At 42.0% G+C, this 16,853-nt stretch overlaps 1 protein-coding gene across 1 annotated transcript in view; it reads right to left on the reverse strand.

The window, feature by feature from the left end:
• Window positions 1-16,853, reverse strand: part of Kif5c (kinesin family member 5C) — a 136,935-nt gene that overhangs the window by 28,978 nt on the left and 91,104 nt on the right. The window contains exons 12-14 of the mRNA XM_027938012.2: window positions 9,182-9,357; window positions 2,939-3,007; window positions 1,061-1,267 (exon numbers count right to left, since the gene is read on the reverse strand). Coding sequence (XP_027793813.1) covers window positions 1,061-1,267; window positions 2,939-3,007; window positions 9,182-9,357 — 452 coding nt within the window. The remainder of the gene's footprint in view (window positions 1-1,060; window positions 1,268-2,938; window positions 3,008-9,181; window positions 9,358-16,853) is intronic.

Raw genomic sequence — 16,853 nt, forward strand, 5'->3', positions numbered from 1 at the left:
ATCTTGTTTTTAAGATCCACAGAAGCAGGGTCCCCACGTTGGGAAGCCACTAGATTGGTGTCTCTGTGCAGCTGAATGTATGGGACGAGCAGCATTTCCTGTCAGCTTTGCAGTCCTAGGATCAGCACTTTCCTGTGCCATCTGCTGCTCCTCCTGGCCCAGGAGGACTGGATGTTTTCCACAAAGCAGGCTGACCACAATCGCCTGATACCAGGTCATTAGTAGAGGTGCCAAGGGCAGCAGCAGGTGATAGCCACTCAGCTTCACCACCCATTTTCTCAGTAGAAAAGGACACAGCCCACCACCAGCCACTTCATCAGCTGTTTACTGGCCCTGTTTGCCTGCACGTAGCTCATGCAAAACCCACAGCATCTTTTCACTGGGAGAATCTGAGAATAAGGAAACAGGCCGACTGAAACATTGGCTAAAATTGGACAGCAAACAAACAGAGACAGCTTAGTTCCAGGCTTCTGAAGGTAACAGCTGAGAGAAATAGCTGAGGGGAAAGAAGGGATTTCATTCAGGAAGGTATAAACAGGAAGAATGCATTGCAGGTCCCCCAATTCTTGCCTGTTAATAACAATGCTGTGAGGTTTACTTATTGATCTTGTAGGATATGCACAGATCTCTGAAAAGTGCTTAACATAAACTCACTAATGCCCACAACATACAAAGAGCATGCTGTTGCCATTTCTGTAGATAAAGGAATGAATACTCAAGAAGCTTAAATGCCTTGACCAAGGTCTATGAGTTATGAAGTCAAATTTTAACCAGGACTTGTCTGGCTCCTAAGTCTATACTCTCTTGACTATTTTCACAAGGTGTACTTGCTAATGCTACAAATTTCTGGGATATAAATTAGTTGGGAAAAGCAGTTCCAGGATGAGTCGACAAGTCACTTCCATAAAGTATATCAATGATTGGAGGGACCTCAGAGAATGCATCTAACACTGAATAAGCATTTGGCCAACTGCCTTCCTTGGCACTGTCAACAAATGTCAATGTAAGTACAAGAATGGCAGCTGAGGAAGTCCCACCCCCTAGGTAGAAATGCTCCAACCGTTTTCTGGGCCAGTTCATCTGTCAGCTGCTCATTGGCCCTGGTCTTGTCCTCCACTTCCTGCGACTTCTGGTCATAATTGACAGCCAGCTCCTCCAGAGCCTGGAGAACCTCTTTCACCTCATCTTTGGCTGCCTCGTTCTCGATCTGGAGTCGGGTCAGCTCCTCCTGTATCTTCTCATAGTCTCTTCTCGTGGAAGCTAAAAGCTGGGAAATGAGACCGCATGGAACTTGTGAAGTTACTACTCAAATAGTTCTGATCTTCGTTTTATCCAAAATAAAGTAATATTAAAGCAAAATACAAGAGAACACGTTGGAAAAGCTAGGATGACAGGAAACTCCACTATATGTTGCAGATGCTAAATATTTTCTAAATGTTATTTTGAAAATCTGTTCCCTTTTTCTTTGTTCATTTAAAGCTGTGTATACTTAAATCAAAGAATGAATGACACATCAAAAATCACTGCACATTCTAGTTGTCCAGATAATCCACATTAAACCAAAAATGGGGGCATCATTTCTAAGGATTATAATAATACATATATAGCTTTTACAACATCATCATATTTTTTACGGTAAACAGGTGGATTTCAAAGTTGACCAAAACTGTATTAAAGAGGCAGTCAGTAAGTTTTTCTTAATGTGCATCAAGAATGCACAGAAGAATGTACCCTGAACATTCACACTGATTAAAAGAGAATGTCTGGGTTTGTCAGCATCTTTGCTCCTGTTGTTATTTTCTGATTTTCCTATAATGAATAGATAATGTCTTGATAGTATAGAAAAATAAAAATGTTAGAGACTGAACTGTAGCAAAAAAGGAAATTTATCCCAGGCAGCTGTCCCAATGTTGGGAATGACAAGGAATAGCCTAGGAGGTAGAACACAGGAAACACTGGGCCAGTGAAAGACCTCAGCTAGAAAGATAGAAATCAATTACCTGCGGTTCATTTGATTACAAAGGCATAGACTGTCTCCCTGAGGGAAATGTTTGGGCAGAAGGCATAAATCATTGCACTGGAGAGATGAAAAGAAACAAAGAGGAAGAGGAAGGAAATGGTTACAGAGATGATGATGTCTGTGGAGGGCTGGGACCTGGGACGTCAACCCCTGCCACCTGCTGTCACTGCACCGTGGGTCCCAGCTGCAGCCTTCTATCAATGAAGCAGAAAGCACCTTAAGGCACCAAAGACAAAAAGTACTCAGGCAATCCTCAGCAAGGGAATTACTAATGGTCTGTGTCTGATAGAATGGCTGGCTGTCCTTTGCTTAGGTTCCTGTTTGTAAAATACTGGCAAACACAATGCAAAAAGGCATTTACTACAGAATTGAATGCTATCAGGAAGAGACTGAAAACAATTTGCCTCCTTTTTATGTGTATGAAATATATGCTAACACAGCACTGGGGCTCCTTTTCTCTTTACTTTCCCTTCCTCTACCTTCTACTTTTGATTTTGTTTTTGCTTTTGATTCCCTACAGGACAGCAGGAAAACAGGGTCTACACCTAAGACTCAAGCCAGCTGATATGCAGATTCAAAATAGCCTAAAATAGCAGGACCCCTGAGTGCTGGGTCCAAGCAAAATAGAACCACCCTTGCCTAACTACCAAGAGAGAGATCTCTGCTTTTCCAGGACCGATGGTAACAAGCAGTTACTTATTCTCAAAACCCCAGAGCTCTACAAAGTCAGACATTTATTTTCTAAATTTAGCCCCAATCAGCTTTTAACAGGCATTGAAAGGAAATCTACCAAGAAATTTCCACATGATTCAGTGATTTAAAAATAAAAATTCTTTACAAATTAAATTTCTGGAACAAACATCAACAACAAAGAATAATAAAAGAACTCTATATAAAAGAATTTATTGTAGTCTTTACCTCATCCTGATCCAACATCTGTTGCTTTAGCTTTTCAGCCAGCTGGCTCTGCTGGTTAATTTCATCATCCTGAAACAAAACATTATGGTGAATTTTTTTTTGGTTAGTTATGTCATTTTTTTATATCCTGGTTTCCCGATGACAGTCGGACACCTGGATGCCAACCAGGGGCTTGCTAATAAGATGCGGAAAATGGTGCTGGGACCTTGGGGAATTAGAATACTTCTTCCACCTTTCCCAGCCAGGTGAAATATCTGAATAGTCTGAGAAGTACGAGATCCTATGCATTCAACCCAATCCCTGCTCTCCCAGAAGTCAGAGAAACTAGGGCTTGGGAACTAAAAGGAACTTTGGAGAAATCCTTCCTGGCACAAAGATGTTGACAGTGAATTCCTAATTCAAACAATAAGGGAGTGAATCTCCAACCATCGGCACCATAATGTATCAATGTCCCAAATCTGGTCAAACACATCAGTGACCAGGAAAGCCGCCATGCGACGGGGAGGAAAGACCAGCATTTTCACATCTTTTCACATGGAGGCTTTTACTTAAGACTTTAAAAATATTTACTAGCAAGTTCATGTTGGGCACTAGCAGACCTCCCTCCTTGATTGGAACTTGTTTTTCTTATCAGTTTTAAAAAACCCTGAAGGCAGCTGGGGATCCAACGGCATTGATGCTTGCTTTCCCAGGCTGTCACTGGTGAGAAAGGCATCTGGCTCTTCTCACTTGCATTTCCTGCCACTAGGTGTTGCTGCCACAAAGGCAAGGCCACCCACTGCCACCCCTCAATGCTGCACAAACACCTCTGCTGTCCCTAGATGCGGTCCACCCCCAGTGCAGGCGAAGCAGCCAGCGATGACGCCTGACTGCAAAAGAAACTGTCTTCACGGGCTATTTTCATGATTTCAAAGGAAATTTTAAGCACAGCCTGTGAAAAATGACAACCTGGCTCCATATTTGCCTCTCTCTTAGGAATAGGAGAAAAATCCTATTTGATAACACTTCTTTGGTCTATCCCCAGAGTCAAATCCAGTTCAGTATTATTAGATTTCTCTTGGTACCAGGTCCCACCCCTATGTGCTTTCACCAAAAGCCCATTAAAAAACAAAACAAGATTTTAAAAACACCCTGTACTATGCTTTCTGCCTTTTCAGAGTGTTTTTTTCAGAGGTAAGGCAAAGAGGGGTGAACTGGAGTGCCTGGGTCCTTGAACATCAGTTTTCCATGGAAATTCCCAGCCTGTTTGGTGGGGTCAATGCATCTGTGTAAATCAGGTGAACTCATTGTCACAAACAAAGACCAAGAACATTTTAAAATCGACAGCATAGACTCTGCATCTCCTTTTTCTTAGGTTTTCATCTTTTGGTTTTCCTCCACTACTCAAAAAGACCCTTTTCCACCAAGCTTTCTACATCCATGTTTCATAATGGTTCTGCAAAATCCTGATGACCTTTCTCCCCAAACCAGATCATTGGCAGGAGAATTAGAGAAATTATACCAGGGTGAAATGGCCTCAAAATGGTACTTCTCCAATTAGCAGACTATTTTGTAGGACATATTTTCTGTTCTACCTTATAAACTTAGCTTGTCAGTTACCAGGAGCAATTGTATCTGTGCTCCTCCGCACATAAATATTAAACAACTTAACATAAAAGACCCCAGGAGTTTAACATCAGGGTGCCGCCATCTCTCCCCCAGGACAAATAAACAACACTCCAAGTGATAGGAACAACAAAAGAAGCAAAGCAGGGAGTGGGCTCTTTGTTCTTAGACTGTGCTCATCTCAAAGATGAGACATGCTTGTCTCAGATGCAAACTTCCTTCCTCACAGGTGACAAGCTGGGACACTCAGACTTTTAAGGTACAAAGAAAAACCTAGGCCTCTAGTCCCTACCTGGAAGGCTGAAGAGCAAGGATTATTATAAAGGACATGCATCATTTGCACTAGAGACAGTTCCTAAACTACATTTACACTTTACTAAGGCAATTTTCTAAGAAATTGGTGTAGTCAATTGTGATTATTTTTTAAATGACTCAAAACTTTCAGAATAAGGTTTGCTGTGCATTTGCTCTACGGTTAAGCATATCTCTCAGGACAGTAAGCTCACTCAGATCTAGTCCACAGAAAGCAGATTTCAAAGCACTTTTCAGATATTGAATTTTCTTATATATGAAATGACACTTAGAGCTCCACAAATAGGGAACTGGTTATTAAAAGGTCGATCATGGTTATTAAAAGGTCACTGGTCACCTTAATTATAAAGATATTTTCCCTGCAATGGTAATTAGTGTAATAAGTAATCAAATTACACTTCTGCTCACACTTATTTCACCTCAGCACAGTAGGATTGAAGAGGTGACTAGGAACAAGGAGGATGCCAACTCCAATTTGTTCCGTTGTAACTGCTCTCGATACCCCTAGGCATCACCACCGCTTCAATACCACAGATGATGTGGCTTCTCCCTCAAGCAAACAAAACCCAGAAGACCAAAATAGAAGGAGCTAATATTTACCCAGCGCCTGCTGCGTGCCAGAGACTTGAAATCCCCACTGCTAGCTTTGGAAGCAAGAGCTAGAGACCCTGTGTTACAGATGAGAAAAGCACCCTTAGGAGGGCTTTGTCCTAGGCCTGATGGGTCGCAGGCCAGATGCCACAGTGTGTGCTTTTCTACCACCCAGCACTACATTGGGGATACCTGTCTTTAGGTCCCTAGAGGCACAGCACAGGGGGACAGAGGGCAGCAAAGAGGAAACTAAGTAGTCTTCCTCCCAATGTAGCCTAGATAGATTCACCGGGGTTGACCAGTTTCTCATTTAAAGGGCTCAGGCCAAAACGAGATGAGCACTGGATTAGGAATCAGAAGATGCATAACCTTGTTCCAGCTCCACCACCTGTAGGTGATGTGAACTTGGATAAATCATGTAACTACCCTGGGTTAATGTCTCACCTAGACCCAGAAAGTTTGAGTTCTACTATTTAATGTTCATAAAGACGCCATGCCCCAACTCATGTATTCTTAAGGTATTTAACCACTTTCATCATTGGAAGCTTAGAAATATCTTCTAGAACCTTTGAGAGGTCACATAAGAACAGCAGTTGATAAGCCATGATCAGGCAGTCCTGGCCCAGAATTACTAGGGGCAGACCACTAGCCTTGGTCCCTCTAAGGCTGAGGCTTTGGGGCTCGGTTCGCTCCCACATCTATCAGTACCATCCTACAGTGGACCACAGATGCTATCCTCACATTGTGTGCTTTGCCAGGCTATCAAGGCATGTGCTGTAGGCAAATGACATATTAGAAAATGCCCTATGAAAACCGAATATCCATATGTAGAAGAATGAAACTAGATCCCCGCCACTCACCTTAGGCAAAAGTTAACTCAAAAATAAATTAAAGATCCAGGAATTAAAACAAATTTTGCAAATGTTAGAATAAAACACAGGTCAATGTTCCAACATGTTGGCATTAACAACTTTCTCAATAAGACTCCTAAAGCTCAGAAAACAACACCACGTATTAGTAAACAGAAAGGCATCAAATTATAAAGCTTCTGCACTACAAAGGAAACAATTAAAAGCATGAGAGAGAGTCTACAAAATGGGAGAAATCCACTGGAGGATTAATATCCAAAATACAAAGACTCAAAAAACTTAACATCAAAAATACAAATGACCCAATCTATAAATGGGCAAGTGAACTAAACAGACATTACTCAAGAAAATACAAATGACCAACAAATATATGAAAACCCATGTTCAACATCTTTAGCCGTCAGGGAAATGCATATCAAAACTACACTGGGATTTCATCTCACTCCAGTTGAATGGAAATCATCAAGAATATAAATAATAATAAGTGCTGGCAAACACATGGGGGAAAAGGGACCCTTACACTGTTGTTGGAATTGTAAATTAATACAACCACTATGGAAATCAGTATGGAGGTTCCTCAAAAGACTGGAAATGAAACCACCTTATGTATGTCCCAGCTCTACTGCCCCTTAGTATTTATCCAAAAGAATTAAAGTCAGCATATTATAGCAATACATGCATACCCATTCATAATAGCCAAGTTATAAAAGCAGCTTAGGTGTCTGTAAGCAGATGAACGGATAAAAGGAAATGTGGCATATACACAATGGAGTTTTTTCAGCCATTAAAAAAAAAATTGTGATTTTCAGAAAAATAAATGAAACCACAGAACAACATGTTAAGCAAAATTAGAATAAAACACAGGTAATGTTCCAACATGTTGGCACCAACAACTTTCTCAAAAAGACTCCTAAAGCTCAGAAAACAACACCACGTATTAGTAAACAGAAAGGCATCAAATTATAAACCTTCTGCACTACAAAGGAAACAATTAAAAGCATGAGAGAGAGTCTATAAAATGGGAGAAATCCTCAGAAAGTCAAGGGTTGTATGCTTTCTCTCAAATGTGGAAGCTGGAGGGCATAAAAGGGAATCTCATAAAACTAGAAGGGAAACCAGTAGGACAGTCAGAGGTAAAGACCAGTGGAGAGGAGGGAAGGGAAAAGGCGGATACCCAGCAATGACACTGACTAAATTATGCCATAAGCAAGATTTAATATGTCACAGTGAATCCCACTAATATATATAAATATTATGCACCAACAAAAATGTAAAAAGGAAAAATGAAAATGCCCTAGGCCAGCCATAAGGAGAGAGAGATCCTCGAGCCAGTTCTCTGGTCACTAAGTGACTGTCTCAGACAGCATTTTCTCATCTCTGGGCTCAGTTCCCATGGCTACATGACAGATACGCTAATCAATGAAAGCTCTATAGCCACCAAGGCACACTATGCCACTTCCAGTCGTGGCTGGCATCTATTCTCAGAAGCCTGGAACGTGGAGTCAGGTCCTCATCTCACCTAAGATGCTCTGTGGTTTCCTAAAACTATTCCTTGAGCCCATTGATCATAAAACAGGAAAAACTATGCACATAGTCTAACTGTCTTGACTATTTAAACAGCAGAAATTCTTAGGAGAAATCAAGAAATTGCATAAACTTTTAACTTACTAGTTATCTCCATTTTATCTTTCAGGTTTTACTTAAACTGGGTAGAAAAGGAAGATGACTGTATGTCCAAACTGTGAAGGGCGAGTGACCCCGCGCTCAAGGGAGTGAAGATTTTATTAAGACTGTTCTGGGAAGGGGAAGGGGAAGGACTATGGTGCAATGGATATAGCACATTGGACTTCTAGCCAAACCTGCAGTGGCCATTCAACAGGGAAGGGGTGACCCTAGTTTAATGCTGTGGTTATAATGCAAACTCCCAGAATCACAAACAAGCAGAACTAGCTTCCTTCGGGCAACCAGTCACATTCAGCTTGTAAAGGTGATGGCAGGCTCTGAGCTTTACCCCAAAGAGAGAGACCTGCAAGATTAATGGTGACTTTAACATAACAAAGCTGTTTCATCCAAGCCAGAGGTGTACCCAAGCACTCTGAGCTGAACCACAGCAGAAAAGATTAAATCAGACTAAAAATATCAGCAACCTTGATGAAAAGAACTGAAAGGATTTAGAATATTCCAAGGGCAATAAGCCAAGATCACATGAAATGCCAATTTCATTTCCTATGCCTCTGGGATTTCTAACTCGACCTTTATTGGGAATGAATGATACATGTTCTTCAAGGTGTCTTTTCCTCTATTCCAACTTATGCATTTACATGACTATTTGAGTCCCAAAAGTTTGTCATAAAATTAAACATCCCCAATGAGCATGTACAAACTACTTCAATAAACTGCCTCTGAAAACAGCTTCACAAATGAAGTAAACCATCAGTCGGCACTTAGCTTCCCATCCCAGGGCCTTAGAGGTACGATTAAATTCACTGTTGAGCCGCCATCCTTGATCCTAGTTGGGGGGCAACTGTTGAGGGATGGGCCAAGGGAGGAAAGAAAGATACACACAAGCAAAGGCCACACACACTCACCTACCCCTTCTTCCACACAGTGGTCAGCCAAGTCCAATCTCTGGAGGTGAAGACTAAATAGGACCTGCCTGTGTCTAAGCCAACATCCTGCTCTTTCAATTAAACTCCCATTTCACAAGAACCAAGCTCCCTGAGCCTGTGGGATCCAGATCTAGGAAGTATTAGGAAGATAAACATCAAGATTGTTCTGTAACCCTACATACATATTTCCACAGATTTGACACTGTCTGGGATCTTTACTCTCCGCACCCGTGCACTGTAAACCTCTGGCTACAGACCTTATCATCCAGTTGTCTGTAGAGACTGGAGATCTCCTCTTCATACTTCTCCTTCTCCTCTGTAGAGATGCCAGCAACAACAGGAGCGATGTTGTCTATGATGGGCGTGTTATCACAGGGCTCCAAGTTCTTCTGGTCCTTGGCACTGATCTGCTCATCCTCAGGCACAGCTTCTCCTGCAAAACACAGCCAAGGGGCGCTGGACGTAAAAGAAACTGAGCCTTCAACTCTCCAGGAAGAGTTCTAAAAATAGTCATTCCTGGTGAAAAATACAGAGAGGAAGAGCTCTAGTATAAAGTTATTCTGTGCTCTTTCTTTGATAAGAAAGGTCAGAGTTAATTGACCAAAATTAGTCTGAGGAAGAAGACTACCCCTCCTCCTTGATGCATTGCCTACTGGTTCCACAGACCACACAAGCTCTTAACTAATCCAATTTGCAGCAATGCCTCAAATTTTTTGCACATACTTTGCTTTTGTTGAGAAATATGCTGAGGCTTTACTTAGAATCACATTCTCTCTAGTGACAGATTCAAAGGGAAACAGACCTCTGAGGCATGCTAATTACCAATTAATTATGTTACTGTTCCATTAGTAGAAACAGCCAAATCAAGGAGCACAACACCATTGTTTAAATAGAACACTGTAGGCCCTAAATCCTCCCAATCTGAGAATCTCTGAGCCTACCAGAAGAAGTGGGGGGCTTCGACTAGCACTGTGGGAACACACTTTCCACCGCTCCACTCTCCCCTAGGAAGTCAGAATTAATTGGCTCTGCTAGAGAGTTCAAGCAGAATAGTTTCCTGTGATGTCAGGTAGTCCAGGAAAAGAAAACAACAGCCAATCCAGAATATGGTACAAAGAACCTTCCCACCACTTCGCAGTCTGCTCAGGAGTGTTTATTAGGGCCTTCAGAGGAAGCACTGCCAAATTTGACAATGCAAATTGAGGAATAGGTACAATTCTTAAGCTGGTCAATGGCTATTACCAACAAGAAAATCACCTTGCAAAGACAGAGTGCATGGAGACAGATTCAATGAAAACCACAGAGCTCAACTGTGTCTCTCAAGTATCTACTTGGAAAGCAAACCCAAAGCAAACACTTCTCCATCACAATGTTTACCACCAACTTCACACTCATTTCACTACAGCCAGTGAGTGTCTGTGATGTTCCATGCCTCACTCAGGTTCTCAGCCCATAAAATCCATCTTGTGAAAGTTCCCCAGGCAAACTCCCCAGAACCAGAGAGAATTAAAAACAAAAAAGTAGAACAGATCCTAATCTGTGCCTTCAGTAATGCTATGTCTCATGCCTCAAGGAACCCACTTTACACTTTACTTCAACATAAACAAAACACTGTGTGATGGCTTAGTTTTGCTGCTTTCCATTCCATTACTTCACTTGATAATGACAAAATGGTATGTACATAGGTCCCAATGTCTGGTAAAATTAACCCCATGGTTTCACTTTTGTATCACAGATCCATCTGAAGCAGCAATTTGAAGGAAAAACTATTGCTTTGCTGAATACGAACCTGAGTCAACTCTTTTTTCCCTTTTGAACTAGACTGCACCATACCTGAGAGTTTTTCTAAAATTACTGACCTGAAACAAAACCAGAATATAAGAGTAGCCTTTGAACTGAACCTGAACCAAATCAATATTTCATTCAGTTCCAATTCCTGACTTAAAACATCCATCAACAACCTTAGTGTGCAGACTGGATTTCATCCAATTAAACATCTATATTCTCCTCAGTCGGCTAAATCCATGGGCCATAAAAAGCAGTAAGGTGGATGGATGGATAGATGGATGGATGGACGGATTAAAGGACATTTTTTAGCCACACAAATAATTCAGGACACATTATCAACATAAACAACTCAAGTAACACAGAACATACATTAAAACTTTAAAGTCCCCTTTCCCCTCCATTCTAACTTGGATCCTTCTCCCACTAACACTTGGCAAATGTTCTTCCTCTACTTAGTTCCTGACTGAACCTCTATCTTTTCAGGTAGAGCTGCTAAATTTGGGGACAGGGAAATCCACTGCACTATGAATTTGATCTTCCCACGTAAGCATGATGAAGGTGAAAAATCTTAACTGTACTGGACCAGAAACCAGCCAGACCATAAAAATATTATCCAGGGGCCAAGTCACCCCACGAAAGAGATAACAAAAGCATCTGGAAAAGACATATTCCCATATTCTCTGTGTTCTTTGGTTCCAAATGGCTGAAGATGCTTTGATATCATGAGGCTGGGGTGAACTAAGGAGCTGCCAGTGTGTTTTTTGACTCATCTGGGCAGACAGGGGTCAGGGATGAACTCTGTGATCTTAGCAGCATGTAACCTGTTCTGGCCAAAAGTCATAGGTCTAACTCTCCCTAAAACTGCACTCTTCTTCCATTGAGGAATTAGATTACTGAGGTCCAACAAGCTAGTCAATGCAGCTACAAGACCCTGGAAGTGATCAATGAACACTCATAAATACCTCCAGTTCTTTGGCAGCTGCTAAAGCTACAGGTCTAATGACTCACAAGCCAAACTTCTGCTTAACCTCTTGATTGCTTCTTGCATAGGAGAGGTAATAATAATGCCTTCATCATAGTTGTTCTAAAGATAGATGAAGACAGTATATATAAAAAGCAGAAAAGGTGTTATTGTTTAAAGTCCATCTCAGACCTCCGCTTCTTCCTGACAAATGTGCAAAATTTTAGGCTTGGCAGATAAATTATTATTTTTACTTATTCTGAGATTAGTGTTTCTAGTGTTTTCACAATACCTTTGTGGTTGGACCTCAGTTCCAAAAAGGGAAAACACACACACACACACACACAATATATATATATATATATATATATAGTTATGCAAGTCTCTTTCTGGTTTATTTTTATTGTTATTAAAACAATATTTGAAGTCCACAGCAGACTTTCTGGTTTCTCTTGAACAGTTCTCTGAATCAAAGCACCAACATGTCTCCCACAAAGCTACATCTAAACAGCAAGCTCTTGCCAGTCTGTATTCTAAAGGTCAGGCAGTCAGGATTATTTTTTTGCAGCAGCCTTTCAGACTGCGAAGAACAAAGCAGCAACACTCACAAACAAAAGCAGCACAGCTCCTGCCCAAAGAGGAACCAAGAGCTGGTTTCCCAAATACCACTGCCCTTCAAAGGACCGAGAAAATGACTTCCAGAAGCACCCCTGATAACTGCACTGTCCAGCTCACAAAGACGTCGGGGACTGTAAATTCCCAACACCGTGCAAGACCTGACACCAGGCAATCTGTCTCCATGGCAATCTCACCATGTTAATCAAGAATATTCCCTGCACTGCAGTGGACCGAGTCTCCGGAGAAGCCCCCGCTAGGTGATTACGAAATAACTGATTGTAATGAGGAAGACAGCTGCAAACAAACCCTGGAGGAATAATGCCCTGAAATCTGCTAGTGGGAGAAGGACCACCAAATAAAAATTAGCACTTTTTTTTATTCTCCCTCTGCATTAAAGGTTGATATCTCTTAGCCTAGACCCTCAGGCGCATGCCTGCTATCTGTAAGGAAAGAGCTTATACTACTGGAAAGCATCTGATTTTCTACACTGAAAGGCTTCCCCCCACCACCAGAAACCTTACCCTTCTTCAAATAAGCATTCTGGCATTTACTACTGTCAGATGTAATTACCTTTAAGGACTAAAAAGATTTGTGTTTACACAGGAGCACTCATTTGGAGCATACCTATAAGGCTTCCAGAGCATTCTAATTATAAAATGAAAACCCCCAGAGAGCATAAATAATGTTTCTACAAAAAATAGAAATCCATCAATTGCAATAGACGAGAATGATAGACTAATCAAAAATTCTCATTAGGTCTATTAGTTAAAAATTCTAAAATAGGTTTTTTTGGTTGTTTTCTATTTTCTTTCCAAAAAAGAAAATCATTAGACTGCCAGGAATTCATTAAAATTTCACACATGAAATAGCAACAAGCTAGTTATCCTTTTCATAAGCTGAGTCCCTAAAACCTCGGGAGAACATAGAGAGGTAATTGCATTCTCTCAACAACTCCAGGGCAGAGATTTGCTGGTCACTCACAGCTTCCGCCAGAAACCACTGCAGATCTGGCAAACGAGGTGTTTCGTTTTAATACCAATTAAACAGGCCCAGTAGCAACCCTAACAGTAAGTAATTTCTATATCAAAGAAACTAAAAGGAAACCTTTAAGTTGCCAGATGGGTAAGAGCAGCTGGCTAAAAGATGTCATTATATAAACGTGAGGTTTAAAAAAAAAAGCACTCCTTTAAGAGATTATTTTGCATACAAATAGCATCCCTCACCCTAGTTCCTAAAAATACTGTAAGTAGCTTAAGACATTCTCTAATCCCTTCCAAAGTAATTTTCTAATAAACTGATCACCTGGGACTCCCACCCTCTTTACATTCAGGGCCTCTTGAACAGGCCACAAGGTTCTCCAAGCGGTCAGTATTTTTATTACAATTTGGTTATGCTCTCAAAAAGAGAAAAGAGGGCCTGGCAAATTAGATATCTCAAACACAATGCTGATTTCTATGGATCCACTATAATCATGAATCTGAGAAGGCGGCCAGCATCTTCTACAGATTTAATGCTGAGAGAGCAAATAGCATGCCAGCAACTCTGGTCCCAAAGCTCCATAAAGCCCCAAATTGGACTAGAAGTTACAGATTTATCTAGTTATTGAACCATGCCTGTTGGTATGGCAGGTTTTAAACCTAGAGAACAAATCTACTTTAGAGATGACCGGTTCTTCCACACCTTCTCAGCCTGGGAGGAAATAATTTATTTGCATGATTTCTGCAGATGGGGGTAAAGCTACCTCCACTCTATTATTTAATCTTATATTAATTATTCAAGAGAAGAGACTCGGCAGATGCACCAGATTGTCAGGTCATTTCCCTGCTCTCTTTTGACACCTAGATTTTCAGGTCCTTCTTTTCCTGACTTCAACTCCTACTAAAAAGTTCCTCTTCCTTTTCTTTCTTTTTTAAATGCAAAATTCAGAGTATCAGAGGTGAGCATGATAAAGTCTGATCTGGCGGCCAAGGGAATGATGGACCCAACCACTTCTGAACATCATGTCCTTACTCTTCAGCCCTTCCTCCCCATACTCCTGTCAAGAGTTTTCTTGATGGATGAAGGGGAGATAGGGGTGACCAGGAAGCCATAATTCACTCTGAATCCACCTATCTACATCTATCCCCATATACAGGATTGTTCAAGTCCTTCCCACACATATGATCAACAAAGCTTTAAAAGGAGAAGTCCATTTTTTGGCAACTGTCTCGCCCCATCCATCTGTTCCTTAAGAAAGTAGGCAAGCATATTTCGTTGAGGGTCAAGTGCCAACAGAGCCTCTAGGTCTGATGAAAGACTGGCCCACAAGATGTCACTAGCAAATTACAGTGACCATGTGCTGCTTTTCAATCATTTGACATCCATTCTCATAGCAGCACCTCAACCTCTTTCTGAGGAATTACTCCCTGGATTGCATGTAGTCTCTATCAGACAATTTATCAAAGTACCCTATCCTTCCCCAGCCAAGCCACCACCAAGCGCAGAATTCCTCTTCTATCCAGGGTCTCTGTTCTTCCAACATTATACTACAAGCACGGGAAAAAAAAACAGCTGGAGAGGATTCATTCCAGGTGCAGCCTGGCCCCTATGAGATCTTAGTATGTACCAAGCCCAGCTTCTGCCTGTGGAACCTGGTTCCTCAGCTGACCTTTGGATTTTGTGACTCCCTCCTATTCTTCTAATGCAGTCTCTTTTTGCTTAAGCTGGGATAGGGTCAATTCCTATGGCTTGCAATCTAAGGACCTTAACTGGCACGCTGCAGAATTAAACCAGGACAGTGGCGTAAAAAGCCTGCCTTTACAAAAACAGAGTGTGGCCTCTCCTTAAGCCACCATGCACATGCCCAGAGCTATCCTGCCTTAAGAGACAATGTCATAAATGAATTCAGGCTTGTGCAGAATATAGCCTATGAGTCACAAGTCCTGGTCTGAGAATCAAGGCTCAGCTGTGCCCTGAGGAAGAAACTGCCCTGCCTGCATTCTGAGTAGCCCAGTCAGAGCTGCTGTGACAAAGTAGGATGCAGATGCACTTGGGGCTTCTAAACACCAGAAATGATTTCTCACAATTCAAGAGCTGGAGGTCTAAGAACAGAGTTCCAGCATGGTCAGGTTCTAGTGAGGACCCTCTTTCAGACTTGCAGAAGGCATCTTCTCATTGAACCGTCACATAGCAGAAAACAGAGAAGCACGGTCTCTCAGGACTCTTATAAGGGCCCTAAATCTTAGGAAATAGTCACGTCTCAAAGGCCTCTTTCCCCAATATTAATACCTTGGAGGTTAGGATATAAACATATGAATTTTTGGAGGATACAATCTATCATACCCATCAAGCTACCAGGGTACAAAATTGGTACTGGTAGAGGTGGCGGTGGGGAGAAAAGCTCAGACCAGTCTCTAGGCATGTAACAGTAATATTTCACATGGGCAGTGCCTGCCCCTCCCCTGGCACAGTCCTATCACTGTCCATTGGATCAGACAAGTCTCCCTTCTTTATTTACATTCTCTGCAACTGATTCCCTCCTCCCTGTATTGCTACTTCATGATCTGTGATAGCAAGTAGGAAAAGGTGCACACACACACACACATATGCACACACTCAACTGCAGTCCTTCCTGGCTCTCACAGATAGAGTGTACAGGGAAGCTTTTAAATAATGAATGCACCATGCAAGGAAAGATGGCTTTTTCCCAGGGAGAGGACACACAATGGACAAGGTGCCCATTACTTGTTCAGACCCCAATACCTGGGAAACATTAAGGGAAATTAGTGGCTGCTTCCTACGGGTTTAAAACCAATGTGTGTGTCAAATTTCAAAAGAAAGTTGGCAATATCCTGCCTCTCTGGCTTGAGTGGAGGGTACTGCATCTCCTGTACTCCCTATCCCAGCTTTCTAATTTATGCACACCAGCCACACCTTCACGACTTTAGCTAGGAGGAATTAGGACTGATACATAGGACACCAAAGGGCTTCCAGGCCCTTCTTTCTTTGGGGTGGTACTTTTCACACTCATCTCACTGGCCTGGGCACCAATCACTAGCTAGCTCCACGTGTAGGCAGCACCAACAATAGAAATAACATGAACCAGACCAGCTCCTCCAGTTTAGATCCTGGTCTACCAGAGACTGAGTCCCCTTGGAGGGAGCTGTCTAACCTGTCAGGACCTTAAGGGCTACTGGGCTTGGGAATTCAACACCCAGCCCCAGAGACATAATGAAAGCCTGGCTTGGTTTGTGTATGTGAAGTCCACTGGCACATCGCATGATGTGCTGTGAGTGCTTGAGATAGCTGTGCACTCATAGTAGGCCCACAGCCAATTCCCACCAATCCCTGCTAACTTTCCACCTTGGAGAGGCCAAGAGCAGGATAGAGCGTACAATGGGTCCATGCATTCCTCTCCCTTCCCCTGCCATACCTCCCAATTCATTTGCCATCATCTCATCCTATGGGTAGCTCCTTCTCTACCCATTCCAGCCCATTCCCCTACACGACCAATGGAGCTTCAAAAACCCAGATCTTATTATATACACTACAGCTTAATACCCTGAATGGCTTCTCACTGCTTC

This window comes from Marmota flaviventris, chromosome 11 (genome assembly GCF_047511675.1).
Source record: "Marmota flaviventris isolate mMarFla1 chromosome 11, mMarFla1.hap1, whole genome shotgun sequence".
NCBI lineage: Eukaryota > Metazoa > Chordata > Mammalia > Rodentia > Sciuridae > Marmota > Marmota flaviventris.